General features: G+C 46.3%; 1 protein-coding gene across 2 annotated transcripts in view; it reads right to left on the reverse strand.

Annotated features, from left to right (window-relative positions):
* Positions 1-14,118, reverse strand: part of LOC139260353 (protein bicaudal C homolog 1-like) — a 376,023-nt gene that overhangs the window by 26,239 nt on the left and 335,666 nt on the right. Inside the window, exons 12-16 of one of the 2 annotated variants that reach the window (XM_070876873.1) lie at positions 13,343-13,481; positions 12,452-12,608; positions 9,303-9,465; positions 5,071-5,110; positions 2,261-2,415 (exon numbers count right to left, since the gene is read on the reverse strand). In XM_070876873.1, the coding sequence (XP_070732974.1) occupies positions 2,261-2,415; positions 5,071-5,110; positions 9,303-9,465; positions 12,452-12,608; positions 13,343-13,481 (654 nt within the window). Of the gene's footprint in view, positions 1-2,260; positions 2,416-5,070; positions 5,111-9,287; positions 9,466-12,451; positions 12,609-13,342; positions 13,482-14,118 lie in introns of both variants that reach the window. The other variant, XM_070876872.1, reaches the window with a different exon arrangement.

The raw sequence follows: 14,118 nt of genomic DNA on the forward strand, positions 1-14,118 counted from the left end.
GGGGGAGGACGAGGGAGAGGCGGGGGGAGGACGAGGGAGAGGCGGAGGGGAAGGACGAGGGAGAGGCGGAGGGGGAGGAGGCGGGGGGAGGACGAGGGAGAGGCGGAGGGGAAGGACGAGGGAGAGGCGGAGGGGGAGGAGGACGAAGGAGAGGCGGAGGGGGAGGAGGACGAGGGAGAGGAGGACGAGGGAGAGGCGGGGGGAGGACGAGGGAGAGGCGGGGGGAGGACGAGGGAGAGGCGGGGGGAGGACGAGGGAGAGGCGAGGGGAGGACGAGGGAGAGGCGGGGGGAGGAGGACGAGGGAGAGGCGAGGGGAAGGACGAGGGAGAGGCGAGGGGAAGGACGAGGGAGAGGCGGGGGAAGGACGAGGGAGAGGCGGGGGAAGGACGAGGGAGAGGCGGGGGAAGGACGAGGGAGAGGCGGGGGAAGGACGAGGGAGAGGCGGGGGGAGGACGAGGGAGAGGCGGAGGGGAAGGACGAGGGAGAGGCGGACGGGAAGGACGAGGGAGAGGCGGACGGGAAGGACGAGGGAGAGGCGGACGGGAAGGACGAGGGAGAGGCGGAGGGGAAGGACGAGGGAGAGGCGGAGGGGAAGGACGAGGGAGAGGCGGAGGGGAAGGACGAGGGAGAGGCGGAGGGGAAGGACGAGGGAGAGGCGGAGGGGAAGGACGAGTGAGGGGCGGAGGGGAAGGACGAGGGAGAGGCGGGGGGGAGGAGGACGAGGGAGAGGCGGGGGGAGGAGGACGAGGGAGAGGCGGGGGGGAGGAGGACGAGGGAGAGGCGGGGGGGAGGAGGACGAGGGAGAGGCGGGGGGGAGGAGGACGAGGGAGAGGCGGGGGGAGGAGGACGAGGGAGAGGCGGGGGGGGGGAGGAGGACGAGGGAGAGGCGGGGGGAGGGACGAGGGGGAGGCGGGTGAGAGGACGAGGGAGAGGCGGGGGGGAGGAGGACGAGGGAGAGGCGGGGGGGAGGAGGACGAGGGAGAGGCGGGGGGTAGGGATGAGGGAGAGGCGGAGGGGAAGGACGAGGGAGAGGCGGGGGGAGGGGGAGGACGAGGGAGAGACAGAGAGATGGGGAAAGACGAAGGGAAGAGAGATAGACTTGGAAGAAAGATGGAGCAGGCAGATATTGCAGGATGTGGAGAGAGGGAGTGGGTGAGAAAGTAGGGACAAATAGGTGGGCAGAAGAAGCATAATAAAAGGAGAGAGAAGTATGGCGTTAGAGGCTTTGGGGAGGCACGAGAAAGAAAGAAATTGACGGAGCAATGAGAGAGCTGGAAAGAGATTGTTGTGTGTTTGAGTGTGTGAGAAAGAAGCCAGTACCAAAGGTTATGATGACAGGGTCAGAGGTTGTAGGATAGTCTGAGAGGTTAAACATGGCTGAGGGCGAGTATCCCTTAGCAAATTCCTTTAATCACCGTCTGTAGTGACTTATAGAATTATCCATAAACTGTTTAAGGCCCCTGTGTGGAATTTAACCTCTCAAACTGCCTGTGGCAAGAATAGGATTAATATTTAAGGATGTTGAGGGCGTCTTAAGTTTAATTTTTGCCATTTTATACTGAAGTCAATTGACATTTTTATACCTCTTAGTAAAATAAAAACTATGCGTTAGTGTTTTTCTAAGGCACTGCGCCTCATCGATATAGTCAAAAGTTTAGCTTTGAGGTGAACAATTATGACTGAGTCAGCTTTTCACTGAACCCTGTAAGTGTACAGTGTTTCAGAGCTGAGAGTGCTTGAGTTGCTGAAAGACGATCACAGTTCCAGACCAGAAACGTAAAGAGGAATCTGCTAACAGCTACACATAGAGTAATTGGTAACATGTGGCTGTGTTTCTGCCTGAAACAGAGTATTCATCACTCTTTCCTGGATTTTGCCATTGTTTATACAGCAAGAAACTGGGTTTAAAAGTTGTGGGATTCAGCACTTCTCCATTCGAGCTTCCAGCCAGACCTTACAGCCAAGTGAAATATGAAATCTGATATAGATAAATCACTGCTTTCAAAATAAAGACATCATTATTTTTGGACTGTTGTCAAATATTTTATTGCCTAACATCTTGGTTAAATCTGTGTAAAACAAATGACATATCATTGGTATTGAACATATGATGTGACAAAAGAATTTTCAGGCACATTTGCTGGCTGCATACTTATCTCTCAAGCTGACACAACAGTCAGTGGCTGTATAAAGGGACTCCATTTAGAGTATCGACTGTAAAAAGAACAAAAATGTAGAGCAGTGTAAATTTTTCACTACCTCATATGTAGTTGACATAGATGGTTTGTAGGCCACGTGATTGGCACATCGTAGCTCCTTGATCGTTTCTGCAGGCATCGATTTGGAGAACCCAAGACCACTCCATGTATTTGTTGGGGTCCTTACTTCGGTTACCACTGGCTTCTTCAGCATAGCTTCGTCAAGAAGAAAGTTGAGACAGTGTCACTAGGAAGGAGACGTTTCAATTCATCCTAACACACTATTTCTCGGCAACGTAATAAAGGAGGGAGAGCGAAAACAGGGAATTTTAAAAAAAGGAGGGAGGGAGAAAACAGGGAATTATAGACCGGTTAGCCTGACACCGGTAGTGGGGAAAATGTTGGAATCAATTATTAAAGATGTGATAGCAGCGCATTTGGAAAGCAGTGACAGGATCGGTCCAAGTCAGTATGGATTTATGAAAGGGAAATCAGCTTGACAAATCTTCTAGAATTTTTTGAGGATGTAACTAGTGGCGTGGATAAGGGAGAACAGGTGAATGTGGTGTATTTGGACTTTCAAAAGGCTTTTGACAAGGTCCCACACAAGAGATTAGTGTGCAAAATTAAGGTACATGGTATTGGGGGTAATGTACTGACGTGGATAGAGAATTGGTTGGCAGACAGGAAGCAAAGAGTGGGAATAAACAGCTCCTTTTCAGAATGGCAGGCAGTGACTAGTGGGGTACCGCAAGGTTCAGTGCTGGGACCCCAGCTATTTACAATATATATTAATGATTTGGACGAAGGAATTGAATGTAATATCGCCAAGTTTGCAGATGACACTCAGCTGGGTGGCAGTGTGAGCTGTGAGGAGGATGCTAAGAGGCTGCAGGGTGACTTGGACAGGTTAGGTGAGTGGGCAAATGCATGGCAGATGCAGTGTAATGTGGATAAATGTGAGGTTATCCACTTTGGTGGCAAAAACAGGAAGGCAGATTATCTGAATGGTGACAGATTAGTAAAAGGGGAGGTGCAACGAGACCTGGGTGTCATGGTACATCAGTCATTGAAAGTTGGCATGCAGGTACAGCAGGCAGTAAAGAAAGAAAATGGCATGTTGGCCTTCGTAGCAAGAGGATTTGAGTATAGGAGCAGGGAGGTCTTACTGCAGTTGTACAGGGCCTTAGTGAGACCACACCTTGAGTATTGTGTGCAGTTTTGGTCTCCTAATCTGAGGAAGGACGTTCTTGCTATTGAGGGAGTGCAGCGAAGGTTCACCAGACTGATTCCTGGGATGGCAGGACTGACATATGAAGAAAGACTGGATCGACTAGGCTTATATTCACTGGAATTTAGAAGAATGAGAGGGGATCTCGTAGAAGCATATAAAATTCTGACGGGATTGGACAGGTTAGATGCAGGAAGAATGTTCCCGATGTTGGTGAAGTCCAGAACCAGGGGTCACAGTCTAAGGATCAGGGGTAAGCCATCTAGGACCGAGATGAGGAGAAACTTCTTCACCCAGAGAATTGTGAACCTGTGGAATTCTCTACCACAGAAAGTTGTTGAGGCCAGTTCGTTGGATATATTCAAAAGGGAGTTAGATGTGGCCCTTACGGCTAAAGCGATCAGCGGGTATGGAGAGAAAGCAGGAGTGGGGTACTGAAGTTGCATGATCAACCATGATCGTATTGAATGGTGGTGCAGGCTCGAAGGGCTGAATGGCCTACTCCTGCACCTATTTTCTATGTTTCTATGTAACATTGGCAATTCGAGTACAAAGCATCTACTTTGAGGACCAAAGCCAGGTGGCCTCTCTGAACACGAGCTCCACGGGATAGGTACATTGTCGCTGGGTCAAAATGCTAGAACTAACAGCATTGTGGAAGCACTTTCATCACAAGGCCTGCAATGATTCAGGAAGAAAGTGGCCCACCACCACCTTCTCAAAGGCAACTAGGAATGGGCAATAAATGTCGGCCGCAACAGCAACATCCGCTTCCCGAAAATGAATTTTCATAAAAATTATGACACTAAACGTTCTCCAATGGTAACTGTTGCTTTTGACAGCTCATTTTAAAACAGAATTGCTCAAGAACATTACATAAAAACGATTGCTCAAATCATGAGCTCATGACTCATTAACCAGATACAGATGAGGGAGAATCATATTTCTGAACTGGTTATTTTTGTTCTGACTCCTCCATTTGCTCTGTTTTCAACTTCTCAATCATTTATAATGTCCGAGGGCTGGGGAAATCTTGCCCAAACTATCACTGTAGCTCCTGGCCAACTATTGAATCATGTTACAGGTGTCTTTCGTTTTTTGACTTCACCTTCTTTCAGCAGAACTGTGCCGTAATTTCTCAAGCATTCTGCCGTGATGTGCAAACTGAAGGAACATCAACTGCTCCTTCTGCAGCTCTCAGGGTTTATGTCCCTTTCTATCACCACACACGGACTTGTTTTGCTACCCAACTGAGTGAAGCAGCACTAACAGCACTTACGCAAGTACTACGCAGGATTCACTGCTTTCAATACCCTTGGCATATGACTCATGAACTCAGGAATGTGCTTGGCCATTTACCGTTGAGCTATACCGAGGGTTGGTCATCGTTGCAGGCCAGTGCAAAAAAAGCAGCAATCTTAGAATTCTGTACACTCTGCAGCAAGAGCTTTAAATGTGCTGTCGCAACAGAACCTTCTAAACACATATTTAACATAGACAATTCAGCACGCATGGGAAGTATGTTTGAGGCAGGCTCATTAACCTCCTCAGAAACTCGTAGCAACCACCAGGCAGCAGTTTGGATGAATTGAGCTGTTGACAAATAGCAAAAGGTCAGAGGTCACTGTCACACCACATACCTTTGGTTGCCAACAGCTTCTTCTGTTCATAGTCAAAAGCCTGAAAGTGAAAAGGAAACAATGGCTTAACGGCACTCACAAAAATGTAACTCCAACATGACAATTTCTCCAGGGACAAACACTTTGACCATGTTCCATGGTTCTACCGAAGATGGCAACTGGGAAGAGCTAAATAACGTGACAGTTTTGAGATGGAGGTTTTGAAAGGTACTAAAATACTCATTCAAAACTGACTAATTCGGGTTACACAACACAAACTGAAAGTCCCTCGTAGCATTTCCAGCCCATGCAAGCTTGATAACTAGTCTGGATTCATCTGCTTCGCCCAGAAGGAATTATCTTTTAGCTTTAAATGGAGTCATTCTCAGGTATAGATACATGGTTAGCCGTTTCCACAGTTTCTCTAGATTGATGGGAGATGTATGGAGCAATTTTACGATATTAAGAAATATTACGATTCTAGCACAGGCAAATTTTCTAACAAACATCAATTTATTCAAACAGATTACAAAAACTCAATCTTAAAAATGAAATATTAGCCCATCATTTTGAATGTGGGTGGGCTACAAAATGATGGCACCCACCTGCAGACTGACCCTCGGCAACGTGATTGTGTTTTGAAAACAGGTACAAAAAGAAAGAAGGATTTGCATTTATATAGCGTCTTTCACAACTTCAGGATGTCAAAAGGTGCTTTACAACCAATGAAGTACTTTTGGAGTGTAGTCACTGTTGTAATGTGGGAAAAGCAGCAGCTAATTTGCACACAGCAAACTCCCACAAACAGCAATGTGATAATGACCAGATAATCTGTTTTAGTGATGTTAATTGAGGGATAAATATTGGCCAGAACTTCTGGCTCTTCTTCGAAATAGTGCTGTGGGATCTTTTACAGCCACCCGAGAGAGCAGACGGGGCCTTGGTTTAATGCATCTTCCGAAAGACCGACAAGTGCACCACTCCCTCAGCATCGAACTGGCGTGCCGGTCTAGATTATGTGCTCAAATCGCTGGAGTGGGATTAAAACCCACAACCTTCTACCGCAAAGGCGAAAGTATTACCACAGAACCGCTGTTGACACCTTTTACTTTTATTTTGGCTTAGTTCATTGCCACTTACAGATGAACTTCCCTGTGCAGTGAACTCCATGGTAACAGAATGTAAAGCAGCCCAAAATCAGGGAAGAAAAAGGGTTAAACTTAAATACTTTATATAAAGAAATTGAACAATTTGGATCGCCTAAAATTCAATCAATCCTGTTGACAATTTTGGGGGCCGATGGGGAGAAAGGAAATAAAATTGTTCAATCAGAGAATTTATGCCAGTGGCTTCAGGCACAATTTAAGGTGTTAATAATCCCAATATTATGGTGATAAAAGCCCAAGTAATCCTCTCAATTTTTTCCTTCAGAAATGTTGTCCCTTCTCTCCTGAATGTGGAGACTCAGGTTAGTCAGGTTCTTTCCCAAAGGGCCATTCAATGTGTTTAAGCTTATACACTGAGTATATGTAACCTACTCAACAACGTGCATCACAGTCAAGCCCAACCTTGCCCTCACCCAATGGCGACACGTGTCCTTTTCCCAGTACACAGCAACCTGCCCGATCAGACCTGCTCACTGATTTCATTCACCTTTCTAGTCCGAGGTCACCGAGGTCAACTGCAAGTCCCCGATTGTGGCCTGGACCGAGATCAACTAACTGAACAAAGTCTCGGGAATGAACTTTGACCTTGCCTGGTCCGTATGGCCTGGTCTCACATTGGGCAGTGTGATTAACCATTGAGAAATCGGGAGGTGTCCATCATATTGAAAGTTTAATATTTGTTATAACCTGGCCACGAGGTTCAAAACACATAACTAGATAATCTAGTTGACTCCCAAAACAGCTCTTCGAATCTCTAGTAAACCAGTTTTGTTTACAAAGATCCACACAGGCCACTTTGACTGAAATCGAGTATGTGCCTACATTTTTGATTTCTTAGTGAACACTTTCAAATACACAATCAATGCTGGTTAAGCGTTAAAATGCTTGCTCAGCTTCTTAACTCATTTTATTAAAACAAACAATTGTTTAAACGGAATACATTTTCTTAGAAGAGTTCTGTAGGCACTAGCCGTTACTGGAACAGTCAGAACAGCATGAGGGACTTCAGTTGTGTGGACAGACTAGAGAAGCTGGGACTGTTCTCCTTGGAGCAGAGAAGGTTAACGGAGATGTTCAAATTACAAAATGCTTGAGAGTAAACAAGGGGAAATGGTTTTCACTAGCAGGAGGGTCGGTAACCAAAGGATGTGGATTTAAGAAATTTGGCAAAAGAACCGGAGGGGAGATGAGCAGCCTTTCTTTTTTTTTTACACAGCGAGTTGTTACAATCTGAAACGTTCAACTTTCAAAATGGAACTGGATAAATACTCAAAGGCAAAACATTTCAGGGCTATGGGGAAAGAGAAAGGGAGTGGGACTTATTGTATAGCTCTTTCAAGGAGCCGGCACAGGCACGATGGGCTGAATGGCCCTTTTCTGTGCTGCATCATTCTATGCACAATTTGTGCTGTAAGGCAATGAAGATTACTGCTCTGTGGAAAAGCAGTATTACAGAAGATAGTGTACAGCCCAGTGACCAGCCTGATCTGCTGCAGTGTTCCTAATGTAATATCGTCAAGTTTGCAGATGACACTGGGTGGCAGTGTGAGCTGTGAGGATGAAGCTAAGAGGCTGCAAGGTGACATGGACAGGTACAGCAGGCGGTGAAGGCGGCAAATGGCATGTTGGCCTTCATATCGAAAGGATTTGAGTATAGGAGCAGGGAGGTCTTACTGCAGTTATACAGGGCCTTGGTGAGACCACATTTTGAATATTGTGCACAGTTTTGGTCTCCTAATCTGAGGAAGGACATTCTTGCTATTGAGGGAGTGCAGCGAAAGTTTGCCAGACTGATTCCCGGATGGCAGGACTGACATATGAAGAAAGATTGGATCGACTAGGCTTATATTCACTGGAATTTAGAAGAATGAGACATATAAAAACATATAAAACATATAAAATTCTGACGGGATTGGACAGGTTAGATGCAGGAAGAATGTTCCCGATGTTGGAGAAGTCCAGAACTAGGGGTCATAGTCTAAGGATAAGGGTATGCCATTTAGGACCGAGAGGAGAAACTTCTTCACTCAGAGAATTGTGAACCTGTGGAATTCTCTACCACAGAAAGTCGTTGAGGCCAGTTCGTTAGATATATTCAAAGGGGAGTTAGATGTGGCCCTTACGGCTAAAGGGATCAAGGGGTATGGAGAGAAAGCAAAAATGGGGTACTGAAGTTGCATGATCAGCCATGATCATATTGAATGGTGGTGCAGGCTTGAAGGGCTGAATGGCCTATTCCTGCACCTATTTTCTATGCTTCTATGTTACAACAACAACTTGCATTTATATAGTGCCTGTAACATAGTAAAAAGTCCCAACGTGCTGCACAGGAGCGTTATCACAATACAATTTGACACGAAGCCACCCGAGATATTTGGACAGGTGACCAAAAGCCTGGTCAAAGAGGTAGATTTTAAGGAGCGTCTTACAAGAGGAAAGAGAGGTGGAGAGGTTTAGGGACAGAATTCCAGAGCTTAGGGCCTTGGCAGCTGAAGACATGGCCGCCACTGGTGGAGTGATGAAAATTGGTGATGTGCAGGAGACTAGAATTGGAAGAGCGCAGAGGTCTCAGAAGGTTGTAGGGCTGGAGGACGATCCAGAGATTTGAAAATAAGGACGAGAATTTCAAAAGAGAGGTGTTGCCGGACCGGGAGGCAGTGTAGGTCAGTGAGCACGGAGGTGGTGGATGAACGGGACTTGGTGCGAGTTAGGATACAGGCAGTCGGGTTTTGGGTGAGCTCAAGTTTACGGAGGCTTCAAGGTGGGGTAGCTGGCTAGGAGAGTATTTGAATAGTCAGTGTTGGGCCGTAGCTGCTCATTCCCAGAGGCCTCAATCAGTCACCGTGCCCTCTGTGGCGCTAGATTCAGAATCTGAAAGCAGTCTGTCGAAGGTGCTGTAATGTAAACTCACGAGGCAACGCACGGAAATCTATCTGCACAGAGAAACCATCAGTTCTGTACGCATGGTGATCTGCCGCGCAGCTATATGCAAATCACTGCAAACAATTTAAGGTGAAGTGCTGGGTCATGGCGCTATGGGGAGATACGAGTGCTCTGCACGAAGATGCATACCATCATCGCCACTACCTGGATATTTGCATACGCTGACTGTGGAGCAAGTCGCAGTCTCTCAGAGTTCTGTTGGGCAGCAGCTCTTTCTGCCGCCCGCTCGCTCCCAGGGGCCCGCTTATCAGTGGCAGTGCCCTCGGTGGCACTAGAGTCAGAATCTGAAAGCAGTCTGTCGGCGGTGCTGCAAGGTTAAAAACAATCAGATTGTGTCTTAAAAGAAGTCCATTTTCTAAGTTTACAATCACCTCAGCAAGAAAGACACGCATTACCTAGAATTACAGAGTATACAGCACAGAAACAGGCCCAACCGGTCCATGCGGTGTTCATGCTCAACACGAGCCTCCTCATCCCACCCCCATCAACACATTTCTTTCTTCCTCATGCAGGTACAGCAGGCGGTGAAGGTGGCAAATGGCCTTCATAGCGAGGGGATTTGAGTATCGGAGCAGGGAGGTCTTGCTGCAGTTGTACAGGGCCTTGGTGAGGCCACACCTTGAATATTGTGTACAGTTTTGGTCTCCTAATCTGAGGAAGGACATTCTTGCTATTGAGGGAGTGCAGCGAAGGTTCACCAGACTGATTCCCGGAATGGCAGGTCTGACATATGAAGAAAGACCGGATCGACTAGGCTTATATTCACTGGAATTTTGAAGAATGAGAGGGGATTTCATAGAAACACAGAAAATTCTGACGGGATTGGACAGGTTAGATGCAGGAAGAATGTTCCTGATGTTCGGGAAGTCCAGAACCAGGGGTCACAGTCTAAGGCTAAGGGGTAAGCCATTTAGGACCGAGATGAGGAGAAACTTCTTCACCCAGAGAGTTGTGAACCTGTGGAATTCTCTACCACAGAAAGTTGTTGAGGCCAGTTCATTAGATATATTCAAAAGGGAGTTAGATGTGGCCCTTACGGCTAAAAGGATCAAGGGGTATGGAGAGAAAGCAGGAAAGGACTACTGAAGTTGCATGATCAGCCATGATCATATTGAATGGTGGTGCAGACTCAAAGGGCCGAATGGCCTACTCCTGCACCTATTTTCTATGTTTCTATATGTTTCTATGTGTTTATCCAGCTTCCCCTTAAATGTATCTATGCTCTTCGCCTCAACTACTCCTTGTGATAGCAAGATCCACATTCTAACCACTCTCTGGATAAAGAAGTTTCTCCCGAGTTCCCCATTTGATTTATCAGTTTTTTTTTCCAGGGAGCAATTAACATTCAGATAAAAATGGTGAAGATTTTTCTTCAGTTCATTCACCCTCTAAGTAAATGTGTTAGAAATTGCAGGCCTGTCATAGGCTTCGCTTGGGTTCAGAGGTGCTGGTCCCTCCTGTAAGTCCTATGTTCAGGAGTGTGCCCATATTGCACAATAATTGTAGGCCAGCACAGCATAACAGAACCCCTTGTGATCTAAACGGGATATCGTATCTTTCGCACATACCCTCGTGTGCATTTCCCCAATCGTTCAGTAGGTGGATTGAGGACACTTCAGTAAGACGAGGCCAGAAATGAATCATTAATCTGCTTTGTTTTACAGCCAGCAATTGAACATACAGAGTAACTGTTATAATCAAATCTCACTTTAATCCAACTGACAATTAATGATAGTGTGCCACATTGACCCTTTTCGTGGGTTAAGAAACATTAATTTTCTAGGATCCTTTTTATCTGGAACCCCGTCAGTTATCTAAGCACTGGCAGGCTTTTTTCTCAAAGTTGACCTGCCTGGAACACACCAACTGACCTCCTCCCCATGCACTCCTCTTGGCTCTCCCTCTTGGACAGAAACTAGCGACTGATAAGAGAACTTTTTTCGCTCAGAGAATTGTCAGGATCTGGAAACGCTCTAGCTGAAAAATGATGGAAGCTGGTTCCATAAATAAATTCAGGTACTTGAGGAGGAACTTACAGGGTTACGGACAAGAAGTGGTGATGTGGGACTGAGCATGGCTGCACTTTCACAGAGCCAGCACAGGCACGATAGGCCGAATGGCCTCCTTCTGTGCTGTACGTTTCTGTGATTCTACGATCTTAAACCCTCTCCCCATTTGGGGATTGACCAGGAGGACCGTCAATGAAACCCTTCCCCTCCCCGGTTCTGGGTCCTGAGAAACTACGTCCTGCTCTTCCAAAAATAAATGGGGCGAACTCGCGATAATGGGGATAATTTTAACCTAACCTGCTCGGTGGGAATCTGCTGGGATCAGATTAAACCCCCAAATTCCAACATTCCAAAACTGGTGCAGCAAGCTATAAAATACATCCCACTACCCATCCTCCGGCTTCTGGTTTAACTTCAAAGTAACATATTTATAGAAATAGCCTTTCCAAGCTTCCTTTCCCTGGGAAAATAATCAAAAATCCTGGAATGCGACAAAGGATCTCTGGGCTCCACGTGAAATTATAACCAGGTCAGTCACATGGCGAGAGGAACATTTGGCCGTTAATACTTCTCCCAATAATGTAAAGCCTTCCCTGAAGAGTCATATATTTTATAAAAGAAATATATATATAAGGCAGTTTTGGCAGTTCTCCCTCTGATCAAAACCTTTCATGATTTTGAACACCTCAATTAAATTTCCCCTTAACCTTCTCTGCTCTGAGAACAATCCCAGCTTCTCCAGTCTCCCCACATCACTGGAGTCCCTCAATCCCTGGCAGAATTCTGGTAAATCTACTCTGCACCCTCTCCAAGGCCTGGTTATATTTGAGTAACATAATAAAGGCAACTCTCGATTATCCGGGTCCCTCGGGGATTTTGCCGCTAGGTGATAGAAGCAACCACGAAGACTGAGTTCGTGTTATCATACCATGAACGTAATAAAATACGTGACAATGAATTCACCTGCTTTAATTTGTGTGTGCTTGCTAGCTGAAGTGATGGAGATTTTCACGGGTGTGACAGTTATTTAATGCCTGTGTCAATTTATGTGTGATTGAGACTTGAGGTGATCGAGATATTCACGTGTGCCCCTGTTTTTAAAAAACGCCATGACAGCGGGTTCTCCGTTAGATCCGTGTACGGATAATTGAGAGTTGCCTGTATATTCTTATAGTCAGTCGAGCCGTTTGCTCATCACTGTAGTGACATGCCCGACAGAGTTCAGCAGATGCCACGTTGCACAATGTTGATGCATTTTATCTCCAAGTCCACAGATGTACTTACTGCCGATGGGTATTCTTGGTGCCTTGCAGCAGCTCCAAGGTCTGCCGCTTGGCCACGGACGTGGAGGAACTATTCAGCATCTGCTTCAGTTCATTGCTGTTGGCCGAGTGCGAAGGGCTTCTGGGCATGCCCACTTCCACAAAAGCATCGTTGGAACCTGCAAAAACCAGCGGGAGAAGCTTGAAACCAAGGCCCAAGATGGCATCGCTCGCACTGCAGCCAACGCAATGCAATGTTTGGCAAACGAGAACCAATTCTGACGGATGCTGCAATGCGTGCGTATTGTGAAGTGGAAATTTCAGAGCTATTGATATTAGTTTAAATGAAGAATACAGCAACGATTTTCTGCAGAGTTTAGTTATTCCCATCATTAATGGTCAAGCCAATTATTCGTGCCGACTCTGATCCTGTAGTGTAAGTGGACTCACAGCTTTGCTTCCAACTGGCACAGATGGCGAAGACACAAATAAATACCACACTCGTCTCAATTTAAAGCAAAACAAAATTGCTGGCTGCCCCTGCATTGCATAGTTCGATAGCAGAGTAAAAGCCCTGCTGTATCCCAATAACAGAGTTCAGGCGTAACCTCGGACCAGTTTCTCGACTGGATCAGTGTGACACTGCCCTTTCTCACATCAGCGGAGCAAAGCTGTGAATTTAGTCCCGATTGATGGCAAATGATGCCAGTTTTGTACAGTGCCCACACGGAACTGGACAGAGACCATGCAAATTCATTTAAAGTACCTGTATAAATTTACTGATGAAAGAAACACTGATCACAGCGGCCCTGGGCCAGATTCGAACTGGGCTACAAGTGGTGAATAGATGGGTTAAGCTCCACTGGACCTGCATTAGCGTCCAATAAAAGCAGTTCTTCTATGAGTGATTTACCTTCCGCTGGACTGGACTTGCTGGACAGCTGCTCTTGCGGGCTGATCGTACTCTCTCTTGATACCTCAGAGTGGTTACTGCTCAATACTTTATCTGCTAGACAGGGAGTTGAAATTCTAGTATAAATACCACTTGAAGGCTGTGAAAACAAAACGTATTATATCTTCTTTCAGTTTTGCACGTCAGATAGCAAAATACTGCAGGAACCTTTGCGTGCGTTGCAGTTTATGCGCTTGTTTCATTTCGAGGCCATTCAGTGCGGACACAGTGTCGTATTCCTACATTACAACAATGATTGCAAGCCAAAAATACTTCACTGGCTATAAAGCGCTTTGGGACATCCGGAGGTCATAAAAAGCGCGAGATAAATGCAAGTTCTTTCTGTATCTTTCTAAAAGGAAAATCCATTTTGACTGCAGTGCAAGGAAACAAACCTGGTCCTTCTGTTTGAAAGCAACTTGACTAATCCAATTAAAGATGAGGGCTTCATGTGTTGCTGTTCCACATGAGATCAGGAATGCAATATCACGGTTCAGGTTGAACCATTTTTACAGAATAAACTGTTGCTTCCTTATCCTGCAGTCAAAATGGATTTTCCTTTTAGAAAGATAAAGAACAAGCTTGCATTTATATACTGTTGATCTTCCTCGCTGGTTGAGACCTCGTTCCCCCAACACCTCGGTTCCCCCGACACCGGAGACCTCGGTTCCCCCGACACCGGAGACCTCGGTTCCCCCGACACCGGAGACCTCGGTTCCCCCGACACCGGAGACCTC

Source organism: Pristiophorus japonicus, chromosome 3, assembly GCF_044704955.1.
Source record: "Pristiophorus japonicus isolate sPriJap1 chromosome 3, sPriJap1.hap1, whole genome shotgun sequence".
Taxonomy (NCBI): domain Eukaryota; kingdom Metazoa; phylum Chordata; class Chondrichthyes; family Pristiophoridae; genus Pristiophorus; species Pristiophorus japonicus.